Source organism: Rhinoderma darwinii, chromosome 7 (assembly GCF_050947455.1).
Source record: "Rhinoderma darwinii isolate aRhiDar2 chromosome 7, aRhiDar2.hap1, whole genome shotgun sequence".
In the NCBI taxonomy this organism is placed as follows: Eukaryota; Metazoa; Chordata; class Amphibia; order Anura; family Rhinodermatidae; genus Rhinoderma; species Rhinoderma darwinii.
Window position 1 is genome coordinate 21,137,607 of NC_134693.1, and position 26,589 is coordinate 21,164,195.

At 42.6% G+C, this 26,589-nt stretch overlaps 1 protein-coding gene across 1 annotated transcript in view; it reads right to left on the reverse strand.

The window, feature by feature from the left end:
* Positions 1 to 2,702: 2,702 nt before the first annotated feature.
* LOC142657068 (atrial natriuretic peptide receptor 1-like) overlaps positions 2,703 to 26,589 on the reverse strand; it is a 41,008-nt gene continuing 17,121 nt past the window's right edge. Inside the window, exons 11-21 of the mRNA XM_075832117.1 lie at positions 26,163 to 26,303; positions 25,589 to 25,694; positions 21,479 to 21,580; positions 17,212 to 17,331; positions 15,133 to 15,226; positions 12,079 to 12,166; positions 11,434 to 11,573; positions 10,603 to 10,755; positions 10,413 to 10,511; positions 9,126 to 9,217; positions 2,703 to 2,768 (exon numbers count right to left, since the gene is read on the reverse strand). Of these exons, the coding sequence (XP_075688232.1) occupies positions 2,703 to 2,768; positions 9,126 to 9,217; positions 10,413 to 10,511; positions 10,603 to 10,755; positions 11,434 to 11,573; positions 12,079 to 12,166; positions 15,133 to 15,226; positions 17,212 to 17,331; positions 21,479 to 21,580; positions 25,589 to 25,694; positions 26,163 to 26,303 (1,201 nt within the window). The remainder of the gene's footprint in view (positions 2,769 to 9,125; positions 9,218 to 10,412; positions 10,512 to 10,602; positions 10,756 to 11,433; positions 11,574 to 12,078; positions 12,167 to 15,132; positions 15,227 to 17,211; positions 17,332 to 21,478; positions 21,581 to 25,588; positions 25,695 to 26,162; positions 26,304 to 26,589) is intronic.

Consider the following 26,589-nt stretch of genomic DNA (forward strand, 5'->3'; position numbering starts at 1 on the left):
TTTTTATGGACCGTGCTCCCATACTTTATATGGGAGAATGGCCCGAAAATACGGGTGGCTGTCCTCAGCCGTCAGCGGTTGCCTGTGCTCGTAATCACGGACTGTGATTACAGGCACGGTCATGTGCATGGGGCCTAAACTAATAAACCTCAGGAAACAGTCGCCACTTGGGTGATGTGCAGGACTTTGCCATTCCGATTCTGGCCCCTTCAGCTTTTACCAGACACTGCGCCACCCTGATCCATGCCATAAACCCCCTTTAATGATAATCATCTATTGTATATTCCATTTTTGATATTGTTATATTTTGTACAATTGTAACGTTCTTGTTTATTATCTTACAACATACAGAGATTTATATGGTTGTTTTTTGCACTTTGTGAGGACCGAAACGACGTTGGGATCCTTTAAGTTGTTGTAGAAATGAAGATTTCTATGGACACATTATGAATGCTGTCATCTTCTTTATTTTTCTGTCACCTTCTATAAAAGTCATACAATTTTCAATATACTTTCTGTATCAATTCCTCATGTTTTTTTTATATCTCTGCTTGCAGTCATGCAATAGGAGCCTTCAATGTTTATTTCCATTGGATAAAAATCTGTCCTGTCATAAGAATGCCTTCTTATGACATGACGAATAAAGGCTACGTTTTATAGAATGCTCCGGTACCTCGGATCTCTGTGTTCTTTATAGTTGTGACAAGGTGGAAGTTTGCACCAGGTTCAGCATGGAGGACATCAAGTGGTGCAGGAGATACAAATCTACTCTTTGTAAAAATCTGTCCTGGTTATGTGATGGACACAGGTGCACAGTCGTTACAGTACAGTTATTAGAGATTTAAGTACACTGATGGATCCTATTCAATGACTACAAGCAGAGATCTTGAAAACTGCAATGTTTGGCTTCATGTCATTGCGCTCTGGTGACGACGTGGAGGATCCTGAGCCGCCTTCAAGTGTTTTAGGGGTCTGAAAACACCTTTCATTAATAATGGATAAGATAACTGATTGATAATTTGGCATCAAAATAAATAAAACAGCTTAGTGTGAACAGAGCCTTACTGATATGACATTTTATTAAACAATAGAGATGCTATACAGACACAGTACTACAATAGTATTTTTTCCAGGTCTATATACTGTTGCGATTCTCTCTCATTCCATTCTGCTTCTCTTTGGCTCCCCCGTAGATCCTCTAGGTCTGTGTATGGTAATGTGTTATCCATACTGATGGCATGACCACAGCGCAGTTTACTACTGGTATGTTACTATGAACCATACGTCACTGCGGTGGGCTACGATTGGCTGCCATGGTCAGGTGATGTCATCACTATGGACAATACGGTTCCAGTGTAAGGGGACGCAGAGAGCGGTGGTGGGAGAACAGGAGGGAATAGCAACATATATTGAAACATTTTTTATTTTTACATTTTGGACACGTTCAGACGTGGCGGATTTGTGGACAGGCCGCAGCGGAAATCCGCAGAAGACATTTTCCTTTGTTTTCTATAGCTTTTTAGTTAAAGGCTATGCACACCTTTGAAAATAGTTTTTACATTTTTTTTGTTTTTTAAAGAAAACAGTGTATCAGTGTGTTTAAAAATAATTTCTACTTTTTCAGATACAGCTGCTTTATATCCTGTTTACAGAGCAGCTGTATTGTGACCCGAATCCGTCAGGTCAGTGGGCCTGACGGGTTCAGTGACAGCGGGTCCTGCGTGTCTCTGACACACAGGATCAAGCTGCTACCGATCACATCTAAGTTCATAACTTAGATGTGGTCGATAACAGGTGGTTCCTGCGTGTGTCTGACCTGACAGATTCAGGTCTCAGTGCAAGATACAGCTGCTCTGTATACAGGATACAAAGCAGCTGTATCTCAAAAAGTAAAAATAATTTTGAATAAAATGTAATTACAAAGTTGCACCATTTACTGATACACTGTTTTATTTTATTTTTTAAATGTTGTTTTCAAGGTGTACATAGGCTTTAAGTTAGTGCAGTCGTTGCGGAAAATAGCTTGCATTGCAGAATTCACATTCCGCCGCATGCTCAGTCAGTTATGGAGAAACGCCGGATTTTCACTGCGGATTTCAGCCTTTGCAATGCAAAATATGAAATCTACAGTAAATCCGCTGCAAAATCCGCCGCATCTGGACGAACTCTCAAAGATGCTAATTTTGCTGCATATTTCTTGCATATTTGCAGCAAAATCTGCAATGGAAAAGTTCCGCTACATCTGAGCGTGCCCTTATGGAAATAGAAAACCTGGAAAACCCCTATAAGACAAATTCAGATGACTGCACACAGTATATATATTTTGTATGACGTGGCGACAGAATATTAAAGTGTAACTAAATGTTCAAAAAACTTCTAACATGTCATAGTGACTTGTCAGAAGTTTTGATTGGTGGGGGTCCGAGCATTGTGAGCGCTGAGCTGCTTCGTTTCTGTTTGACTTTTTCCGGAAAGCCGATGTAGCAGTGTACGGCTCATAGACTATCTATTGAGCCCGTACTCCGCTACATAGATTTTCAGAAAAAGCCGAACAGAAACGAAGCGGCTCACCACTCACATGAGCACTTCTGCTGCTTTGTTTTAGCGATTGGTGGGGGTCTCAGTGCTTGGACCCCCACCAATCAAAACTTCTGACATATCACTATAACATGTCAAAAGTTTGTTGAATGTTTAGGTACCCTTTAAATGTTCCAGTTTGCAGGTTTCTCTTTCCCCTCCAGCCACCATGTTTTCATTGCTCCTTTTCCCTGGAAAAATGTAATAAAAATAAGATTATAGTATTTCCTTTTCACAACATTCATAGGTTATATGGGTTCTTAGGCTGGATTCACACGAGGTCATTACGTCCGTAATTGACGGACGTATTTCCGCCGCAAATCCCGGACCGAACACAGTGCAGGGAGCCGGGCTCCTAGCATCATAGTTATGTACGACGCTAGGAGTCCCTGCCTCTCCGTGGAACTACAGTCCCGTACTGAAAACATGATTACAGCACGGGACAATTGTCCTGCAGAGAGGCAGGGACTCCTAGCGTCGTACATAACTATGATGCTAGGAGCCCGGCTCCCTGCACTGTGTTCGGTCCGGGACTTCCGGCCGAAATACGTCCGTCAATTACGGACGTAATGACCTCGTGTGAATCCAGCCTTAGGTTAGTGGCAGAATAAACATAAAACAGATAAACCTTTGCGTCATTTCATGTTGAGTATTGTTATAGCTGGAGGCAGCTTTTTGTTAATGTATCATGCTGATTTCAACAGGGTCCATGAACAACCCAGGTGGACGGCTAGGCAGACTCCCAGCACTATATAGAGAGCAGTGATCGTCATGCAGGTTGCATGACTGAGACCTTCATCTGCAATGCTCCGTGCTTTCTGTACTGAATGCTCCCCAGCCCCTTTGTTTACCCTGCCCTCCCCATCCTCCATATAGTTTGTCAGATTGCGGTCAAAACTGCTGACAGGTTCCCTTTAAAGTTAATATCTACCATCATTTCATAATATATCTTTATATGTTTTTCACACAGAGATCCAAACCCCCTGCTTCCCTTCACAGAGTCAAAAGATAAAATTCTGGTTGCCTGCAATCACCACTAGGGGGAGCTCACATCATATAGATTCATACAGCTAGGAGATGTAAAAATCTGTATGCAGTGCGCCCCCCTAGTGGTGGCTACAAGCAAATTCTATGGCTCTGAAGCAAAGCAGCGTAAGCAGTTCAATCCCGGGCCCCTTAGCTACCTACGGTGGAGGAAAACAAAGATCTGAGAGATTGAATTTTGCTCTATCTGATCCCATGTCTCCAGAGACAGGCAGTGCCACAGCTGTTTGATAGCCACTTATCCTTCACTATTGTACATCTGCCAAACTAGTGGTATAATTATCTTAGAAAATAGCTCAGAGCGGTAGAAAACATCAATTATGATTCACCATAAAATACATGATGATAAGAGGTTTTGAATATCAGTCTCAATATGTAAAAGACACATTTGTCCTTTTCATCTCACCACTATCTATCTGGTCAGTGCCTCATGCAGTCACATAATTCTGGACAGATTTGCCATTTTTGATGATCACGCAAGTGTCTGAGTGATAATGGAAACAGTCAGTATCTGGGGATGTGCTGGTCTTGTCATCTGTGTCTCCAGCTGTCACCTGCTACATTTACAGCCTCCATAATGTCAGCTAGAATTATACTCAGTATGTGAGGTTTTAGGTTTATTTTACATATACTCTAATAGGCTCTTCGCTAAAAATATATGTGATACCCAGGAAAATTGCTGTTTATTTACTGTCATTGTACTGTTGCTTTAGTATGCAGGTTTTAATGTGCTTTATTCTGTAATCATTGTTGGTACTGAATTCACTTCCCTATATGACTCAGCAGAAACATAAATGGGCTGCTTCACCTTTAAGATGTATTCTCCAGAGAGAGGGGAGGGGTGTAGCTAGCTGGGGACAGAGGAACAAACCTCACGCAGTGCAGCAGTGTGGAGCAGAGCAGTGCAGAAGTGAGGAGAAGTGTGCAGCAGCGTGCAGGCAGAGGAGAGCAGACAAGTCAGTGTCTAAAGTTGGATTCAGTGAGATGCTGCAGCAGACATGTGGAACTGAGAGGAATTCTGTGAGAGGATCAGCAACAGCCATGTGGAAGTGAAAGGAGTGCAGGTCAGTGTGTGTTGCATGTGGCACAGAAGCCAGACAAGGAGCTTGGACACTACTGAGAGTGCCTAGAGCAAAGCAAGGAGCTTGCACACAGCCTAGAATCCCGAAGGGACACCATTCCTCTGTGATAGGGCAACTGGATTGGGACAGTCAGCAGCACACCTTCCAGCACAGTATAGAGAAGAAAGAGGAGCAGAACTCACAGCACACTTGGAGGAATTACAGACAGATTCAGGGAGGTGAAGCAGGTACCACCATTTGCAATACCCTGTGATATGTTTATTCTACTTAAAGACATTGCCTCTGTGACAAAAGTAACCACCAAGCATATTGTGCCCAGTAAAACTACTGTGAAAGTTTATTGAACCCTGTCTCCTGGAACATCCTTATTCGGGGTACACCACATAACATCCCAGGGGACAGAGAACAGTGTATCCCACAAGCACCACTTATTTCACTGGTTCTGCGGCCCGAGGCGCGGGAGAGAGAAAGTGCGCCACCGTGACCAAAGGGCGCGAATACCAACTTCAGCTCAGAGAGCCCCGCCCACCGCGACTCGGCGCCCGCGTTACCACATATATAATGTAGTGTATTTTTTTTCTTGCTTTTTTTTTTTATAAATAGGGTAATGCCAACGGCAATCCACAGGATATGTCATAAAAGTCTGACTGGTGCCAGCTCTGGGACTTGCACCTATCTTCAAATTGGGTCACCCGATCACATCTCGCCAGGCGGTGAATGAAGAGGTGGCTTGTGCGAGTTTCTCTTGATTCACTTCTAATTGGCAATATAAAAACAGCCGAGCAAGGTGGACGTTGGTCGGGTGACCCCCCCCATTCTGGAGATAGATTTGAGTAACAGAGCTGGGACTTGCATCTATCGGATATGTATGGCCCATAAAAGTCTAAGTTGGGACTACCCGTTTAATGATGACCATACAGATCATTGCAGCCTATTATTATACCTTTACATCCAGCGTGCCTCGGCATATGAGAGTGTAGCCACCATTTTTTTTCAGCAGATCAGCGGCACTGGAGCTGCACTGAATTTTTAACGCTAATGGATAAAAAAAATGACAGTAAAATAAAATAATATAATTACATTTTAGATATATTACCTTACAGGAAAATAAATCCATCTAATATACAAAAATATACAAAAGTAGGCAGCACTCCAAGTAATGGTGAAAAAAGTGACTTTCTGGAGCATGCTTGAGAAAGGCTCCAGTGTTCGAGCCGAAACGTCGCACCAGGGCGAATAAACAAACTCACTTTTTTCACCATTACTTGGAGTGCTGCCTACTTTTGTATATTTTTGGATATCTATCTATCTATCTATCTATCTATCTATCTATCTATCTATCTATCTATCTATCTATCTATCTATCTAATCACTAATGATTTTCTTCCCTTGACTAACAAAAACAGAGCTCTCCAGGGTACAAAAATAATATTTTTTTGACTCCTTGACCCTGCAGGGCCACTATTTTATTAATAGGAGAAAGAAAATTAATGAGCGTTCATATGAATGCTCGTTCCCGATCATTGCCCTGTGTAAACAGGGCATCGATCAGCCGATGAACGAACAGATGCTTGTTCATCGGCTAATCGCTTGGTTTATGCAGCATGAAATATTAGGCTGGGTTTACACGAGCATGTTACGTCGGTAAAGGACGGAACGTATTTCGGCCGCAAGTCCCGGCCCGAACACAGTGCAGGGAGCCGGGCTCCTAGCATCATAGTTATGTACGACGCTAGGAGTCCCTGCCTCTCCGTGGAACTACAGTCCCGTACTGAAAACATGATTACAGCACGGGACAATTGTCCTGCAGAGAGGCAGGGACTCCTAGCGTCGTACATAACTATGATGCTAGGAGCCCGGCTCCCTGCACTGTGTTCGGTCCGGGACTTCCGGCCGAAATACGTCCGTCAATTACGGACGTAATGACCTCGTGTGAATCCAGCCTTAGGTTAGTGGCAGAATAAACATAAAACAGATAAACCTTTGCGTCATTTCATGTTGAGTATTGTTATAGCTGGAGGCAGCTTTTTGTTAATGTATCATGCTGATTTCAACAGGGTCCATGAACAACCCAGGTGGACGGCTAGGCAGACTCCCAGCACTATATAGAGAGCAGTGATCGTCATGCAGGTTGCATGACTGAGACCTTCATCTGCAATGCTCCGTGCTTTCTGTACTGAATGCTCCCCAGCCCCTTTGTTTACCCTGCCCTCCCCATCCTCCATATAGTTTGTCAGATTGCGGTCAAAACTGCTGACAGGTTCCCTTTAAAGTTAATATCTACCATCATTTCATAATATATCTTTATATGTTTTTCACACAGAGATCCAAACCCCCTGCTTCCCTTCACAGAGTCAAAAGATAAAATTCTGGTTGCCTGCAATCACCACTAGGGGGAGCTCACATCATATAGATTCATACAGCTAGGAGATGTAAAAATCTGTATGCAGTGCGCCCCCCTAGTGGTGGCTACAAGCAAATTCTATGGCTCTGAAGCAAAGCAGCGTAAGCAGTTCAATCCCGGGCCCCTTAGCTACCTACGGTGGAGGAAAACAAAGATCTGAGAGATTGAATTTTGCTCTATCTGATCCCATGTCTCCAGAGACAGGCAGTGCCACAGCTGTTTGATAGCCACTTATCCTTCACTATTGTACATCTGCCAAACTAGTGGTATAATTATCTTAGAAAATAGCTCAGAGCGGTAGAAAACATCAATTATGATTCACCATAAAATACATGATGATAAGAGGTTTTGAATATCAGTCTCAATATGTAAAAGACACATTTGTCCTTTTCATCTCACCACTATCTATCTGGTCAGTGCCTCATGCAGTCACATAATTCTGGACAGATTTGCCATTTTTGATGATCACGCAAGTGTCTGAGTGATAATGGAAACAGTCAGTATCTGGGGATGTGCTGGTCTTGTCATCTGTGTCTCCAGCTGTCACCTGCTACATTTACAGCCTCCATAATGTCAGCTAGAATTATACTCAGTATGTGAGGTTTTAGGTTTATTTTACATATACTCTAATAGGCTCTTCGCTAAAAATATATGTGATACCCAGGAAAATTGCTGTTTATTTACTGTCATTGTACTGTTGCTTTAGTATGCAGGTTTTAATGTGCTTTATTCTGTAATCATTGTTGGTACTGAATTCACTTCCCTATATGACTCAGCAGAAACATAAATGGGCTGCTTCACCTTTAAGATGTATTCTCCAGAGAGAGGGGAGGGGTGTAGCTAGCTGGGGACAGAGGAACAAACCTCACGCAGTGCAGCAGTGTGGAGCAGAGCAGTGCAGAAGTGAGGAGAAGTGTGCAGCAGCGTGCAGGCAGAGGAGAGCAGACAAGTCAGTGTCTAAAGTTGGATTCAGTGAGATGCTGCAGCAGACATGTGGAACTGAGAGGAATTCTGTGAGAGGATCAGCAACAGCCATGTGGAAGTGAAAGGAGTGCAGGTCAGTGTGTGTTGCATGTGGCACAGAAGCCAGACAAGGAGCTTGGACACTACTGAGAGTGCCTAGAGCAAAGCAAGGAGCTTGCACACAGCCTAGAATCCCGAAGGGACACCATTCCTCTGTGATAGGGCAACTGGATTGGGACAGTCAGCAGCACACCTTCCAGCACAGTATAGAGAAGAAAGAGGAGCAGAACTCACAGCACACTTGGAGGAATTACAGACAGATTCAGGGAGGTGAAGCAGGTACCACCATTTGCAATACCCTGTGATATGTTTATTCTACTTAAAGACATTGCCTCTGTGACAAAAGTAACCACCAAGCATATTGTGCCCAGTAAAACTACTGTGAAAGTTTATTGAACCCTGTCTCCTGGAACATCCTTATTCGGGGTACACCACATAACATCCCAGGGGACAGAGAACAGTGTATCCCACAAGCACCACTTATTTCACTGGTTCTGCGGCCCGAGGCGCGGGAGAGAGAAAGTGCGCCACCGTGACCAAAGGGCGCGAATACCAACTTCAGCTCAGAGAGCCCCGCCCACCGCGACTCGGCGCCCGCGTTACCACATATATAATGTAGTGTATTTTTTTTCTTGCTTTTTTTTTTTATAAATAGGGTAATGCCAACGGCAATCCACAGGATATGTCATAAAAGTCTGACTGGTGCCAGCTCTGGGACTTGCACCTATCTTCAAATTGGGTCACCCGATCACATCTCGCCAGGCGGTGAATGAAGAGGTGGCTTGTGCGAGTTTCTCTTGATTCACTTCTAATTGGCAATATAAAAACAGCCGAGCAAGGTGGACGTTGGTCGGGTGACCCCCCCCATTCTGGAGATAGATTTGAGTAACAGAGCTGGGACTTGCATCTATCGGATATGTATGGCCCATAAAAGTCTAAGTTGGGACTACCCGTTTAATGATGACCATACAGATCATTGCAGCCTATTATTATACCTTTACATCCAGCGTGCCTCGGCATATGAGAGTGTAGCCACCATTTTTTTTCAGCAGATCAGCGGCACTGGAGCTGCACTGAATTTTTAACGCTAATGGATAAAAAAAATGACAGTAAAATAAAATAATATAATTACATTTTAGATATATTACCTTACAGGAAAATAAATCCATCTAATATACAAAAATATACAAAAGTAGGCAGCACTCCAAGTAATGGTGAAAAAAGTGACTTTCTGGAGCATGCTTGAGAAAGGCTCCAGTGTTCGAGCCGAAACGTCGCACCAGGGCGAATAAACAAACTCACTTTTTTCACCATTACTTGGAGTGCTGCCTACTTTTGTATATTTTTGGATATCTATCTATCTATCTATCTATCTATCTATCTATCTATCTATCTATCTATCTATCTATCTATCTATCTAATCACTAATGATTTTCTTCCCTTGACTAACAAAAACAGAGCTCTCCAGGGTACAAAAATAATATTTTTTTGACTCCTTGACCCTGCAGGGCCACTATTTTATTAATAGGAGAAAGAAAATTAATGAGCGTTCATATGAATGCTCGTTCCCGATCATTGCCCTGTGTAAACAGGGCATCGATCAGCCGATGAACGAACAGATGCTTGTTCATCGGCTAATCGCTTGGTTTATGCAGCATGAAATATTAGGCTGGGTTTACACGAGCATGTTACGTCGGTAAAGGACGGAACGTATTTCGGCCGCAAGTCCCGGCCCGAACACACTGCAGGGAGCCGGGCTCCTAGCATCATAGTTATGTACGACGCTAGGAGTCCCTGCCTCTCTGCAGGACAACTGTCCCGTACTGTAATCATGTTTTCAGTACGGGACAGTAGTTCCACGGAGAGGCAGGGTCTCCTAGCGTCGTACATAACTATGATGCTAGGAGCCCGGCTCCCTGCACTGTGTTTGGTCCGGGACTTGCGGCCGCAATACGTTCCGTCCTTTACGGACTGAACATGCTCGTGTGAACCCAGCCTTATGGTTGTCGGCAGCAGATCTCCGTGTGTAAACTGGGGGACGCGCTGCCGACATGATAGAAATGTATGGGGACGAGCGATTGTAGTAACAAGCGCTCGTCCCCATACATAGCTCCTTGTGAAAGGAGCAAACGAGTGCCGAGCTGTCTTGTTGATCAGCGTTCGTTTACATGGCCCGACATGGTGAGCACAGTGTCACAGTCAGACACAAACAACTAAAGAAGCTTTACAGAGTGAGCGGACTGTGTTGTATATAATGTGCTTTACTTAGGTGTAGTTTTTACCTTCACTGGTAGACTCCATCCGTGATGCCGTGTTCACAGTATCTCCGAATAAACAGTAACGTGGCATTTTAGTTCCCACTACTCCAGCCACAACAGGACCTTTGATGCAAATAATTAATTCAATAATTACATGTAAAGATTTACCTGTGCAGAATTGCAGTCAATTTGATCCCCATCACCTATCACCTACCTGAATGTACTCCAGCACGGATCTTCAGCTTAGCATCTGGTATATGTGGGATCGTGAAGGAATGGCACGCAGCAATCAGATCTAGAGCCATGCTTGCAATCTCTGCCACATGCTTTATGCCATTTTCCATTGGTACACCAGATACTACCATATCTACAGGGCACAAAACAAACCGGTGAGTATCATGGATTGGCATTAACTGGGTCTTCGTGATCCTACAGATATTTCTGATTTTGCATTGTAAAAGTTTTCACTGTAGACATGGACGGAGTGTCAATACATTTGACATTTTTATTTATGCACAATTACCCAAATAATTAAAATTTAATTCTCATTATTTTGCTCCTTTTTTCCACTTGTTATTGTTTGTATTGTATCAATGATCACATAGAAAAAAACGGCTCTTGTAGGGTATGTTCATCTCTGCAACAATTTGTTCTCTTAGCACCAATGCTTTTAAAATAAAGCAGCTTTGCAATTACTTTTGCCTAAATGCTTAAGAATATCCTAGCGTTTGGAATATACAGCTCCTATGCAGATGTAAAGTATATGCACCCGGTTGATGCAGCTGAAGTTAAATCATTAATGACAACAAAGCGTAGTCTAATCCTGCAATAATATATGCACACACGCACACACACCTTTATCGGGAACACCCACTGAGCACAGAGCCTGCAGCTTCACATGCAGACATGTCACAGAAAACAGTTTAAAAAAAAACAAAACAGAAATAATCCAACACCATACAGCAAGCTACTTTCCAGGTCTACAGATGCATTTCTAATTGTTTTAATCAGAAAGGTGCACCTACCCTTTAAAATTCATACTCACATGCATCTCCAATGGTTTCCACCTTGTACACATCATAGTTGTCAATGATGTCATCAAACTTGGTGTACAACTTATTTAGGAAATTGACTACTTGGTATGGTGTGCTTGCCCCAGACAGTGAAGTAAAACCCACAATATCACTAAACCAGAGAGAAAAATCATAGTTAGTAGTCAGTACAAATCTCCAGATCTCTATAATAGCAGATTCTGGATTTCCTACAGTGACAGCCACGACAGAACCCATCGAGGTTGTCACCCAGCTTTCCACAGACCCTGCAGGGTATACGGTTACAATACACCTCAGCCCCTGATACCCCTCTACTACTTTCCTCCTCTTCTGTGTGTCATTCTGACACTTTATTGGATTTGCCAGACACCATTTGTGCAGTCAGACAGTAACCAGATATCGTCCCAGATGTAGTCACTGCTCATCTCATCCAATATCTAATGTCCAAATCAGATAGGGAGATCTCTTGGGACCCACATGCAAGAAAATATGTGGCCACATTAGGCTATAATGACTAATTGACTGTCAAATTTGTATTGAGATTGGCTACTTAATATCACAGCTCTTCTCACTTATGGGAATATGTATTTTTATTATGGACACAAAAATCTATAAAAAGACACATGCATAAAACCTGCCTGAAATAGACAGTAGCATTGGAGTAACTCTGTGCTTCACACGTCAGGCCTTGGCGCAGATCATCTGCTACAGGTTTGGGAAGCATACCTGGTGCAAATATTATAATGTGTGAGAAAGTTGTACTTTCAAATATGAAAAATAATCATGACAAAACAAGGTAAAAGAGGATCCGTCCCCTCTCCTGACGTGTCTGTTTCAGTAAATACTTGTATGCCCCATAATAGAATTCTGTGTTGTTCCGTTCTTCTGTTATTCCTCCTAGAAGTGTATGAATAAATTGATTACTGGGTGTAACTAGTTGGGGGTGTGTCTTTACACAGTCTGACACTGTCCAATCAGTGCTCACAGTGCCAGACTGTAGGGACACGCCCATTTAACAAATGGAATGGTAACACCCAGTTGTCAATTTATTCATAAATTTCTAGGAGGAATAACAGAGGAATGGCACAACATAGAGTTCTAATAAAAAATTCTCCAGAATTGTGATTTTATGGGGAATACAAGTATTTACTAAAATAGACATGTCAGGAGGGGTGACAGGTTATTTTTAAGAGAATCAAATTTAAACCTTTGCTTTTCTTATAGTAGGGTTAATTGACAGCAATTCTGTAGGTGTCAGTCTCCACTGTAGTTCTGATATTCTATTCATAAACCAGGAGGCTTTGGATGAACAGATCTATAGTTCCTGTCCAGATAGGAAAAGTGTGTAAAAACTTTGCTGCAGGAAATTGAATTGTGTGAAAACATAAAAAATTAAAGGGGTTGTCTCAACCGCTTTCCATATGTCATATTAGAGCATATGGACATAAAGAGGGGGGTCCCACTTTCAGTACCTCCTCTATTCGCCAGAACAGTTTCCAGAAAGCAGCTCTGGCAGTCATTTCATTTAATGTGCATAGTAAAGAATAATGTCTTCCAATGACTAAAAAAACAAAAGAATATATAAATAGTCACTGACTGTACATGTGAACAAACAGATTCTATGACCGCGAGACATCTTCTATATGGTAGACATCTCAATATCTGCTTGGTGAAGAACACATATAGAACAGCTCCATTCATCTTCAAGTCCCTATTCAGACTTTTAAGTGAGGTCTTTCTTTGTGTCCTAGAAGTCTCAACAAGGACATCTGTCTGCTCTGTGAAATGTTGATCCACTGCAAATGAGTTGCTAATTCATTTGGTCTCACTATAAGGCCTTATTCACACGAACGTGTTATACGTCCGTGCTACGCGCCTATGCGCGTAATTTTCACGCGCGTCGCAAGGACCTATGTTAATGAATGGGGCCGTTCAGACTGTCAGTGAATTTCACGCTGCGTGAAACTCATGACGTCCTATATTTGCCCGTGTTTCGCACAGCACGCACCCATTGAAGTCAATGGGTGCGTGCAAATCGCGCTCGGCACACGGAAGCACTTCCGGGTGCCGCGCGTGATTCGCGCAACAGTAGTAAAAACAATTAATGAAAACAGAAAAGCACCGCGTGCTTTTCTGTTTGCAAACATAAAACCAGAGTGTCATAATGATGGCGGCTGCGCGAAAATCACACAGCCACGCACCATATGCTGATGACACACGGACATTTTGCGCGCGCAAAACGGACCCGTCCGTGTGAATAAGGCCTAAAGGTTAGTTCACATGTAGCATAAATACTGCAGATTTTCTGCAACGGAAAATCCGCAGCATATTACAGTATCAGCAGTGGATGAGATACGAAGAAATCTCATCCACTCGCTGCGTAAATGATGACTGGAAAAAACGCTCAGAAATTGACCTACGGTGCGTTTTTTTAATCCACAGCATATCAATTATATTTGCGTAACTGCAGCTTTTCTGTTGCGGGTTTTCCACATTGAATAAATAGGGAGGTAAAAGCGGCAACAAATAACAGATATTGCGATTTTTGCGTTGGAAAAGCTGTGATTCTGCAACAAAAATCGCAACTCAGAAGAAAAAAAACTCTTATACTTACCCAGAATTCTGTAGTTTTTTAATCCGCAGCATGTCAATTGTATTTGCGTAAACGCTGCTTATTTCTTGCCGGTTTAACCCATTGAATTCAATGGGGAGTTAAAAACCCACAACAAATAGCAGATGTTGCATTTTTTTTGCGGCAGAAAAGCAGGGATTCCGCCGCTAAAAACATAACTCAGAAAAAAAAAAAATCTTATACTTACCCAGAATTCTGTGTTTTTTTCATCCAGGCCGGTCTCCTGGGATGACGTTGCATCCTATGGGACCGCTGCAGCCAATCACAGGCCAATCACAGGCTGCAGCAGTCACATGGGATGACATGTCATCCCAGGAGGCCGGGCTGTAGGACGTCAGAGGGTAAGTATGTGTTTTTTTCTACGTGCAGTTTTCCACAATTTGGTGCGATTTTTCGACCGGAATTCCTCGCGGCGCCAAGGGCAGATATGCTGTGTGCTTTTACGCAGCGTATCCGCCCTGTGTGCATGTGAGCATGGCCTAAAAAGGCAGCTTAGGTATGAGAATTTCTTATTCACATTTTAATGGGGTCTTCTATTTGTATGTTGTATACTTTTCTATTAATCGCTGATGGCTTCATATTAACAATAAAACATTTTTGTTTAAAAAAGTTCGATTTTTTTCATACAAATAAATCATTGCAAATTATCAAGATAAGATAAATCTTATTTTAACAATTAACACGTGAATATTTGATTGTGACCTCTTCATCAGTATGCATAGATTTGTCAACATTATGGGGCAGAGGCATAGCCTAAATTTACTGGGCCGCAGAGCAAAATGTTTAAAATGGACCCTCAAATCATTTTCTGTTCTGTCGCTGTGTACCACTTCTTCATTGTAGGATCTATACACTCAATAAAGTGGGTTTGTTCCAAGATAGCGCTCTGACCGCCATCATTTATTTTGCGCAGATTTTCTTTTTGAAGTGGAGACCACTTGGGACCACCCCAGACATAAAGGCTGAGTAGTGATTGGTCGCACTGCGCCCCTATAGCTGCCCCACAGTTCAAGTGGATAAACCTTGCTTTATGGCTGCACCGCGCTGGTTTACTACTTACTGTAAAGCAGACGATCAGTCTTTTGTTTTTCTTGTAAAAGATCTTGAGTCCTCTCAGCTACAATAGCCTCTAAATGTTTACTGTACTTCTCCATCTACAGTAAAAAACAAAAAAAACATAGTTTAAAGGAGTTGTCCAGGATTAGAAAAAGGGGTGTTTTTTTTTTTTACTGGAAACAATACCACTCCTGTCCATAGGCTTTGTCAGGTATTACAGCTCAGCCCAAGTCACTTAAACAAGACAGAGTCGCAATACCAGACACAACCCATGGACAAGAGTGGCGCTATATCTAGAAAAAAAAAAACAACCTCTTTTTCTAATCTCATACAACCCCCTTTAAGGCTGGGGTCTACACAGTGACTTTTACAGTAACATTGGCTGAGGAAATTTGACTTCCTTACAGTTCTGTGCGTTATTATAAGAATTGCTACAGTTTGCTGTGATTGTGTGACAAAATGCGACTTTGGCAACATGCTGTGCCAAAGTTGCCTCTACAAACCTTGACTGTCAAAAACTATCTGCAATTCAGTTGTATTGTAGCGTGTCAAAAGTGTAGAACATTCGCAATTCAAGTGGCGTTAAAGTGATATTACTCTACTTGCGTCTTAAAAACTTCCTGCAGCTGAGATAGTGCGACTGAAGTTGCCATGTAGCCCTGTCCCAACATTTATTATGAGCAGAGGAGCTCTTGGGCCCACTGTAAATACCATAATGTGGTCCTCCAACTATCACGCATCATTTATAGTAGTGGTGTCCTCTTATTGGGCAAAAGTCCTCTTAGGCCCCAAGGGCAACTGGGCCCTGGTGACGCTGCAACCTCTATAGTTATGCCCCTGGTTATGAGCAATATTTTCTGCTCGTAAATAGGCTAGGTTAGAAACAGATTAAAAAAAGTCTCTAGTTTAGAAAACCCATTTTCATACACCCTATTAAACATTTACTGCCAGGTTTCCCCACAGATCCCTGGGGGTCCTAGCAGGGGGAAACTTTGTGTTAAAGAGACACTGTCACCAGATTATAAGTGTCCTGTCTCTTACATAATGTGATCGGCGCTGTAATGTAGGTAACAGCTGTGTTTTTTATTTTAAAAAAACAATCTATTTTCACCAAGTTATGAGCGATTTTAGCTTTATGCTAATGACTTTCTTAATGCCCAAATGGGCGTGTTTTTACTTTTGATCAAGTGGGCGTTGTGGAGAGAAGTGTATGACGCTGACCAATCAGCGTCATACACTTCTCTCCATTCATGTATTCAGCACATAGTGATCCTGCGTTGTTCACTATGTGCAGCCACATACACACACATTAACGTTACTGAAGTGTCTTGACAGTGAATAGACATCAATACCAGCCAGGACTCGATGACTATTCACAATCCTGACACTTCGGTAACGTTTGTGTGGGACTTACAGCACAGCAAGCGTAATCTCGCGAGATCACGCTGTAAATGACAGCACAACGTGATCTCGATGTGTTGTGCTGTAAGTCCCACACAAGTGTCGGGATTGTGAATAGACATCCCGTCCTGGCTGGTATTGATTTCAATCATTGTCATAACGCTAGCCCAGACCCAGTTACCCTAAAATAGACATGTAATATATCAAAATTTACGGTAGACAATGGCAATCACAAAGAAAAGGTCTATTTTAGAGTAAAACTAAATTATTACCAGAAAAAATTAGCTGAAACATAAAAGAGCATATTTTTTTTACTATTATTTTCAGACTTTAAGCCTAGAAATTCTAAAATAGCAAAAAAGTGTAAAAAAAAATTATAAAAAAGAAACCTGCATAGTCTTAGAAAAAAAAAAACATTGCAAAAATCACGTCGCAAGCCCAACAAATGAAAAAGTTATAGCCGTGTGCTAAAAATGGCTAAACGGTATCTGGTCCTGAAGGCTCAAAATAGCCCGATCCTGAACCGGATAAATAAATTGTCCTTTTGGACTAGAAATGAACTAATGAAGTATTGGGGTAACTAAAAACCTTGTAATAACATAAACTGAGTACAGCCACATTCAATAATAAGATATTCAGAGCTGAGATTCACTATTTTGCATTACGGACCAGCCAGATTTACCAGGTTCATCATCATATCCACCGGACTAACTCTGTGCGGATTCATTTTCTCAAGACTCTTCTTAATCTGCTCAAATGGGGGTCGCAGCATAGGATTGTGAGCCCAACACTTCTGTATCAGCTGCAGAAAACAGAAATTAATATAAAAAAATTGAAATAATCCTATTAGAAGTCAAAGTTAACTTGTACATAAACTTTCTGTTCCTTGCATGCCATCGGAGACCACTACAAGTTGCTTTCATGGTAGTACAAGGTCCCCTCCATCCTTGTAGTATTGGGTTTAGTACTTGCTGGGTTTACTTTTTTGCTAGTATCTTCTGAATACTCATTCTTAGGGTGGATTCAGACGAACGTGCAGCCCGTGTGGTACTCACGCGGGTCGCACGGACCTAAACAAGTCTATGGGGCAGTGCAGACAGTCCGTGAGTTTTGCGCAGCGTGAGTCTGCTGCGTAAAACTCACAACATATTCTATACTTAGGCGTTTTTCGCGCATCACGCACCCATTGAAGTCAATGGGTGCGTGAAAATCACGCATTGCCCCACGGAAGTACTTCCGTGGGACAAGCGTTATTCGCGCAACAGCAGTAAAAGAATGAATGTAAACAGAAAAGCACCACGGAGTGTCATAATGATGGCGGCTGCGCGAAAAGCACGCAGCCGCGCATCCATAGGAACAGGACACACGGAGCTGACACGCTGCTGCCACGCGCGCAAAACGCACGGACTGTCTGCACTGTCCGCCCTTAGGCCTTATTCAGACGAACGGGATATACGTCCGTGCAACGCGCGTGATTTTCACGCGCGTCGCACGGACCTATATTAGTCTATGGGGCCGTGCAGACATGTGCGTGATTTTTACTCAGCGTGAGCCCGCTGAAAAAAAGTCACGTCATGTCCGTTCTTTGGGGCGTTTTTCGCGCATCACGCACCCATTGAAGTCAATGGGTGCGTGAAAACCACGCATGCCACACGGAAGCACTTCCGTGGGACGAGCGTGATTCGCGCAACAGCTATGAAAAGGATGAATGAAAACAGAAAAGCACCACGTGCTTTTCTGTTTACAAACATCCATATGGAGTGTCATAATGATGGCGGCTGCGCGAAAAGCACGCAGCCGCACATCATATGCTGAGGACACACGGAGCTGTGAAGTGCATTTTGCGCAGGCAAAACACCACGTTTTTTGCGTGCGCAAAAAGCACACGCTCGTGTGAACCCAGCCATAAACGTTTTTTTCCTTTGCTTAAACAGCGCCACTCTTATTTATGGCTGTGTCTGGTATTGCAGCTCACCCACCTTCACTGCAAATACCAGACAAATCCTGTGGAAAATGGAGGCTCTGTTTCTGGGAAGAAAAGTCGACCCTTTTTCTAATTAGAAATGTTTTACTTTCCTCTATCTGTAGCTAGAGCTATACATAAAGATTGATTGGCGGTGTTATCGATCATGTCCCCCATGAATTATGCAACCGATTTAGTCGCATGGATCATGATGTCGTTATTGAAAATTGTATATACAAAAATTGTTTAAAAAAAAATAATGACAGACAGCTTGTATTGAAAACAACTGACTATGCATCCGATTTAATATGGAGGAACACAATCTTACCATGTTCCATTGGAGCTATTAATGGAGGGAGAACACCCTACGGCGGCACATGGAGTGTCTACGGCTCCATATTATGCGGCCATAGGGACTAAGCAGAATTAGACGACTCAAAAATGTATATTGACTGCTGTTTTTTGCTTTTTTTAAAGGCAAAACCACTTTAGGACATCCCATCCGTGTTTATATTCTCTGCACCGCACGCTCTTATGTAACATAATTATTTTACAGTATTTAATATAGTTCTAATTCCTCTCTTCTAAACTTTGTTATTCCTATAAACTATGTGAAGTTGTCTGTCTTATATGTCTGTGCGTGGCGGATTGCTGGTGTAAACTCTACTTGATGACTAGATTAAATATTAATAGTAGAACACATAGACTTTGCCAGACCCATTAATACAGTTTACATCTGGATTTAGCATGTTTTATATTCCGATTCTTTTTGTCGTTGAACAATTTTTTTTTTGCCTCTTTTTGTAAAATTACAATTTGTGTTGCTCCCCCATAATAGTAGCATGGACTCCACTTTTAGGGTGCAGTATATGTAAACGTCTCCACTGACATCACTTATTATTTTTTCTCCATCTTTAGTAAACAAGGGTTTAGTGACTCAGCCGGGAGTGATGACTTCAGTTTACGATTATTTCTGCCTAATGCTCGTGAAAGGTAAACACCTCATGCGAGGACATCTGTGAGCTCAAGAGGACGTGCAATTATTTTATGTTTTCAAGGGCATTGCTGTGCATGTAAGGGATCAAAATGCAAAGATCAATATGGGCCCCCATTATGGCCCTAACTTTTGCCCCCAGGACAGAGGGATATGGTATTTGATTCCCCACCGCACCCTTTCCATGACCCATGCACCAATTTTCCAACCACTTCCTTTCCGACAATGCGGTTCCTCTGGATAGGGGAGTCTTGCACAGGTTCTCACTACCCAGGCTGGGCCCCCTCTCTCCATGGGCCCCATAGCAGTGGCATGGTCTGCCTCTGTGATATATACGACTTTAGTCAAGGGGATATGTCACCTCTTCTGCAAATTCAAACTCATGCATTATACTTTATGTTGTTATAAGACACGTTATGATCATTACAATCAGGGGTCTACTATTTATGGCGGATGCTTTCTTCAGATTGTATTGTCATTTGTTGCTACTTTTATCACTTTTACTAGCCCGCCCCACAGGGCTGACCTTAGGGTCCTTTTATAGAGGCCCCATATGGGCCGTAAAAATGAGCAATGAACGTCGAAACAGCTCGTCAATCGGTGCTCGTTTGCTCATTTCTCAAGGAGCAATGACCGGTTATGCATGGGGACGAGCGATCGTTACTACGATCAATCGTTCTCATACATTTCCATCATGTCAACAGCACATCTCCCTGATTACACACAGAGATGTGCTGCCAACTAGCGACCATTTTATTGGCCGCATAAACGAGCAGAACAGCTGATGAATGAGCGTTTGCCCGTTCATCGGCCGATCGTTGCCCTGTTTACAGAGAGCATTGATCAGGAACGAGCATTCATATGAACGCTCATTTGCCCGATCCTTGGCCCGTGTAAAAGGGCCTTTAGCGATGTGTAATACATTATGTGTGGTTTTACAGGGCGCATCACCTGTCAATACTAAAGACGGCACCACTAGTCCTTGTGGCATCTGCACGTAGAGAATTTCCCCTCTAATCCCACACTTGGCGATCAAACCTATGGAAAGACGGCTCCCAGGATGCAGCTACATTCACTGATTTATTTTTGGGCAGTGTTATTTAGGGATTTTAACCTGTTATTTGTGCACCTTATGACACTGTTATTTGGGTGCTGTATGGTTGTGGTAATCTGGCACTGTATATTAGGTTAATTTGTACATTGTAAGATTGCATTATTTGGCACTATATGTTATATCATAAGAGGACATCAACATAAGGTAATGCATAGGGTTCTATCCAACCAAAGGCCGGCCCTGCCTCCACATATGACACTGCAGTAGGGACAGAACATCACTTCATAATTTCTTCATTATCATTTCATATATTTCTTCTGGTTTCATGAAAGGGTAATTCCAACGATAGCATTTAAAGCTTATATAGTGTTTGGATGATGGTTACTTGTTATTTCCTTTTGAGCTGCAGTGTAAAGCATGGAGGCTGGACAGAATAACAGCCTAAGCCTCTAATAATATAGGCTGATTCATACTACCTCCAACTATAAATATACAAGGCATCTAAGCTGGAGTCACTGATCACAGTTGTGTCCTAATAGGGCAAAGCTAAAAAGGAGCCAATCCTCCACCGCTGAACAAAACATTTCCATTTTCAACCTTCTGCCCTGTGCAGCCTTTTTTAAATTGTATAATTTTGGTAAATTAAGAAACTTTGCAAATTGTCTTAATTAAAAATATCCTACATTTTTGTGTATGCAGCTCCTATGCAAAGCTATGTGTCTCTATGGTTACAGACTACAAACAAACCCTGTGTAGTTTGATTCTAAAGCCATGTGTAATATGAAAATGAAATAAATGGATTCCTTAATAGAGTGCTCAACATTAAAAGATTACATTTGGGATAAAATATACCTCACTTCCGAGTCAACCAACCACAGCCACAATTATTCATAGGCCCATCCCCCATCATATGCGAACACTATGGAAGTAGCACTAACCTCCGAGTAATCTGCCTGGTTTGGACAGTCAGGGTCATATTTGCCAGCGCTTAGATCTGGTATCTCTGGTCTCCATGTCAAGTCCTTTAGGTAAGCATCTTCCTAGAAATTGAACAAGACATTTGCGCTATTGTGGGGTTTTACAGAACATAGCTTGTAATATTAGTGTTTTTTTTCTTTATTAATGGTGCAATTGGGGGAGTTGGTATAGATACAGAATATCTCCGGTAGCCCCATAGAAACAGAATGGAGTAGGTGGCCCAGCATGCGTAGTCCCGCTCCATTCACATAGTGCTACGCCGCTGGTGCTGCTCAAGACCGCAGTACCAGACAATCACTATAACATGGGAGAAGCACACATCAATACTGACAGTAAACAAAAGGCACAAGTAACTCACCAGTGGATAAGAGGAACCGAATACTTTAGGTATTAGATGATGGATACGAAGCATAAATTGAGTGGATGGCAGATAAATAGCGTGCAAGCAGTTAACAGATGAATAGGCAGTGGACAAGAATAAACAGCACTCTGAATACTATCCCACAGCAGGGTAAGACAACAGCTTGGCAGAAGACCAAATGCACAGGAAATGCAAACAAACCAGAGGAACTACTGATCCCAGGATACACATAAAATGACTATACAAAAACTAGATCTCTCAGAGGATCAACAGGCCACACAGTACAAATAAACACATAGACAAGAACAAAATCACCAACTAGAATCTGGAAAGAGTTTAGCACATGCCTGAAACAGCATAACCAGCACCTGAGTAATCCAGGCCTGAAGTATATATTAGCCTAAGAAAACTACTCTGCCCTAATTAACTAGGCAAAGCTAAATGATGACCAAATCCAGACTCAAACCAAAGGCATTGCCTAGCAACGCCCAAACACAGAGATAAATCTACTTACAATAATATGTAGGTTTAGTCCCAGTTCTGGGTGTATGTGCAGCGTAGGTTCCCACATCATAGAGGTCGCCTTGTCGTGGCAGGTGGGTTCACATAATTTTATCAAACTGTGTGCTAAGAACCTCCCTATTGTAAGTAGCTTTAGCAGTAATGCATATTTATATTTAGTGGCTTAGGTGGCATTAGTGTTTGCAGTGTGCTGTCGCCGTTTTCTTGTGTGCTATCATATCACCACGAGTTGTGCCAAATGACAAACATAGCTTTGCTGCAATGAAATATATGACTTTGCTACACCTGACAAGTAAGGGTATGTGCACACACACTAATTACGTCCGTAATTGACGGACGTATTTCGGCCGCAAGTCCCGGACCGAAAACAGTGCAAGGAGCCGGGCTCCTAGCATCATACTTATGTACGATGCTAGGAGTCCCTGCCTTGCTGCAGGACAACTGTCCCGTAGTATAATCATGTTTACAGTACGGGCCAGTTGTCCTGCAGCGAGGCAGGGACTTCTAGCATCGTACATAAGTATGATGCTAGGAGCCCGGCTCCCTGCACTGTGTTCGGTCCGGGACTTGCGGCCGAAATACGTCCGTCAATTACGGACGTAATTAGTGTGTGTGCACATACCCTAATTCAGCTTTGTTACATTGACAAACTGAACTCTGCTACATCTGTATATAAACACACACAGTATCTAGGATAGTACTAGCACTGAAAGTGTAATACCACGTGTATGTATTATAGTAATTGTAAATTGCATCATCTATACTACATTAAAATATATGCAGTTTGAAGAGGTTAAATCGGCAACACTTACTAGGAATGTATCACAGCGACTGGCAATTTCAACTAGCACAATGGCATAACTAAAAGAAGAACAATATAATTAGACTTGTGCAGAAATATAATATTATACAAGAATCATTTAACATTATAAATAGGCAGAAATAAATTACATTTCTATAATACAACTCAATAGAGACATTTTTGAATCGGACTGGGCACATTTTTCAGAACCGCAATATTACTGTGTATCCTGTCATGTAGCAGACTAATACATTGTCAGTAGATTGCCATAACTGCTGCAGAACCTCATCATACCCGCAAGATTATTGGGACTCAGTTGTAACTGCTATCACTACAGCCCTATAACTATTCCACTGTACTAAAAAAAAAACAGCTCTGCTACATCTATAAGCGAAATCTTATCTATAAGTAAAATCTCTTTCCATAGATGCAGGGACCAAGTGTGGGATCAGGGGTGCAAGCTCCGGGTACTTACACCATCAGGGCCACGGGCGTCCTCCTTCAGTAGGGACAAGTGTTACTCCCTGTGCAAACGATGATGTTGCAATCCCCTAAGGCCGGCCATGGTCAGAGGGTCTTTCGGCAGTTCCGTCACATTTGACAGCAAAAATAGCGCAGCATGTAGTGGAATTTTTGCTGTCACATTAAAGAACATCAAGATGTACCCCATTATAAGTCAATGGGGTCCGTCGGGCATCGTTGGCATTTATTGTACGACAGATGCGGTTATATGCAGAAGCCCTGACGCAGATGTGAATATAGCCTAAGCAGTATATTTACCTGTACACGTCGGCAGCAGGGGTCAGCAGGACACAATTGGTGTTACTCTGAATAACCTCTGGGGCACGGCAGATATGCGCAGGTTTTTTTTCGATTAATTCTTTAAACTCGTCACGTCTATAAACCATTAAACCATAATCTGTATAAAAAAACAAAACACTATTGGATTGTTCCTTATAGGGGATACATATTGTCAATGATCCTATTATATTAACATAATGTTGCAATTATAAAGCAATGTATACAAGCGGGCGTATATTTTTTCCTGTTTTTTTCCTTTCCAAAAATGCAAAAACATTAAAAACTTACATGAGCTCATGGATGTTTTTCTCCTCTTAGTCTGCACAGTGTTTTATTGTGAGATAGAGCTGCTCGCAACTGGAGACAGGATATTGCAAACAGGGCCATCTCCAGGTTTATGTGGGCCCTTGGCGACACAGAGTAAGTGGGGCCCTTAGCAGTGGAACTCACGGCAGCAGTAAAACGGCAAAAAACTGCAGTTTGTGCCCCCATATAGAAGTTAGGCCCCCTATTTTCCCATAGAGAAGTTATGCCCCCAGTTTGTGACCCCATATTCCCAGTGCCCTCTAGATAATGCCACAGTGTCCTCTGTAGATAATGTCACAGTGCCCTCTGTAGATAATACCAACTTTTGTAGATAATGCCACAGTGCCATCTGTAGATAGTGCCACACACACCCCTTAAAGATAGTGCCACACAGCCTCCCTTATAGAAAGTGCCCCACACAGCCTCCCTTGTAGATACTGCCCCACACACCCTCTGTTGCCTATAGTGCCCCACACACCCTCCCTTGTAGACAGCGCTACACCCCCCTCCTTGTAGATCGCGCCATTGGGTCACCCTCCAGGAGTGGAATCCCCAGCCATAGCGCTGCTGACACTCTGGCCGGGGATTCCTCTCCTGGAGAAGCCCCTGAGGTCACTGTCCATATATGGACAGCGACGTCAGGGGCTCCCTCTAGGAGCGGAATCCCTGGGCAGGGCATCGGCAATGCTCTAGCCGGGGATTCCGTTTCAGGAGGAGCCCCAGACTGGGGATTCCGCTCCTGGAGGGTGCCCAAATGGCACAATCTACAAGGAGGGGGAGTAGTGCTGTCTACAAGGGAGGCTGTCCATATATGGATAGTGACGCCAGGGGCTAATCCAGGAGCGGAATTACCGGCCAGAGCAATCACCGGCCAGAGCGTTCGCAACACTCTGGCTGGGGACTCCGCTCCTGGAGGAGCCATGACGGCAGCGGCAATATACCGGTGCTGAGGCCGGCCCTGGTTGCAAACATAGGCGGCTATTTTAGAAGCTAGAGAGAATTGCGCTTTGCCACCCAGCCATAAATGCATTATACAAGAATGCAGACTTTTCCTACCACCAATATGTCTACTGAGTATATTACAGAGTTGCCCTTTAGTAAAGATAAGGTAGTCCTACATTATATTCCCCACATGACGGACTACATGCACCCTGGTAGCTATCAATAAAAACTGTCACGTCTCCATTAACTTCATATGTCTATCAGAATCCTTTTCTATATATAAGTCATTTAATCAGAAAACTATTAAAAAAAGATTTTACCTGAGATCTTGCAAACCCAACGGTCATCTATGACACAGTTACGTGATGTCAGTCTCCCATGGTACATTTTATGGTGGTGCAGATAAGCCGTTCCTCGGGCTATGTCCGTGGCAAAGGAAAGTCTAGAAACGGGAAACGTTTTATAAGATTATTTAAAGCCATATGCCCTATTAGGACATATGGATGTAATAGAGGCCCCTGTCCCTTGGGACTCCCCATATTAGCTAGTAGAATGGGCTTGAAAAGTGACAACCACATTTTTGAGACAGAAATGTGCCCAGAGTAGTTATCACTCCTCTTTCTTTATTCTTTGGCTGGTCCTACAAGTGCAGTGAGCAGCAGGGGGCGACAATGAGCTCAGAAGAAAGTTCCTGCTAGAGCAAAGAAAATATAACGTCTGTGCTCATAGGAGTGACAGTCAGAAGAAAACAGAAAGCACTCAATATGATTATTTTTATTATTTCATATTATTAGCCTATTTGAAGATATTTTATATTGTATATTTTTTATAATATTGTATTTTTTGGAATTGCTTTTCATTTTTATTTTAAAAAACAAATCCTTCACTATTTAAAGGAAACATCACTCACCTAAACCCCCAGTTGAGAGGAACATCATCATTCAGCAGTACATCCGCCAGACTTCCCTTTGGACAGTATTCTGTGATGATGAAGATGTTTCCGTCCGCTGATCCTCCTATGAACTTACATATATTCTGGTGATCCAACTTCCTACAGATTCAAAGTGATCGCATGATTTGACAGTAAATCAGGTATTTCCAATATCTAAACCATGATTGGGTTATTATGGATGGTGCTACAAACAGACTTTCATGCCACTTGCGTCCAACAGTTCTCACCTTGCGTCTTTTTTCTTGATAAATCCGAAAAAATGCAGTTTACACACTAGCCAATGAAGCACACATAATAGGCTGACATTTCCTGTTTTCTGCAGCTCACTTGTCAACTTTGCTGTGCAGACTGGTACAGGGTCTGCAGAGTCATTTTATTATTATTA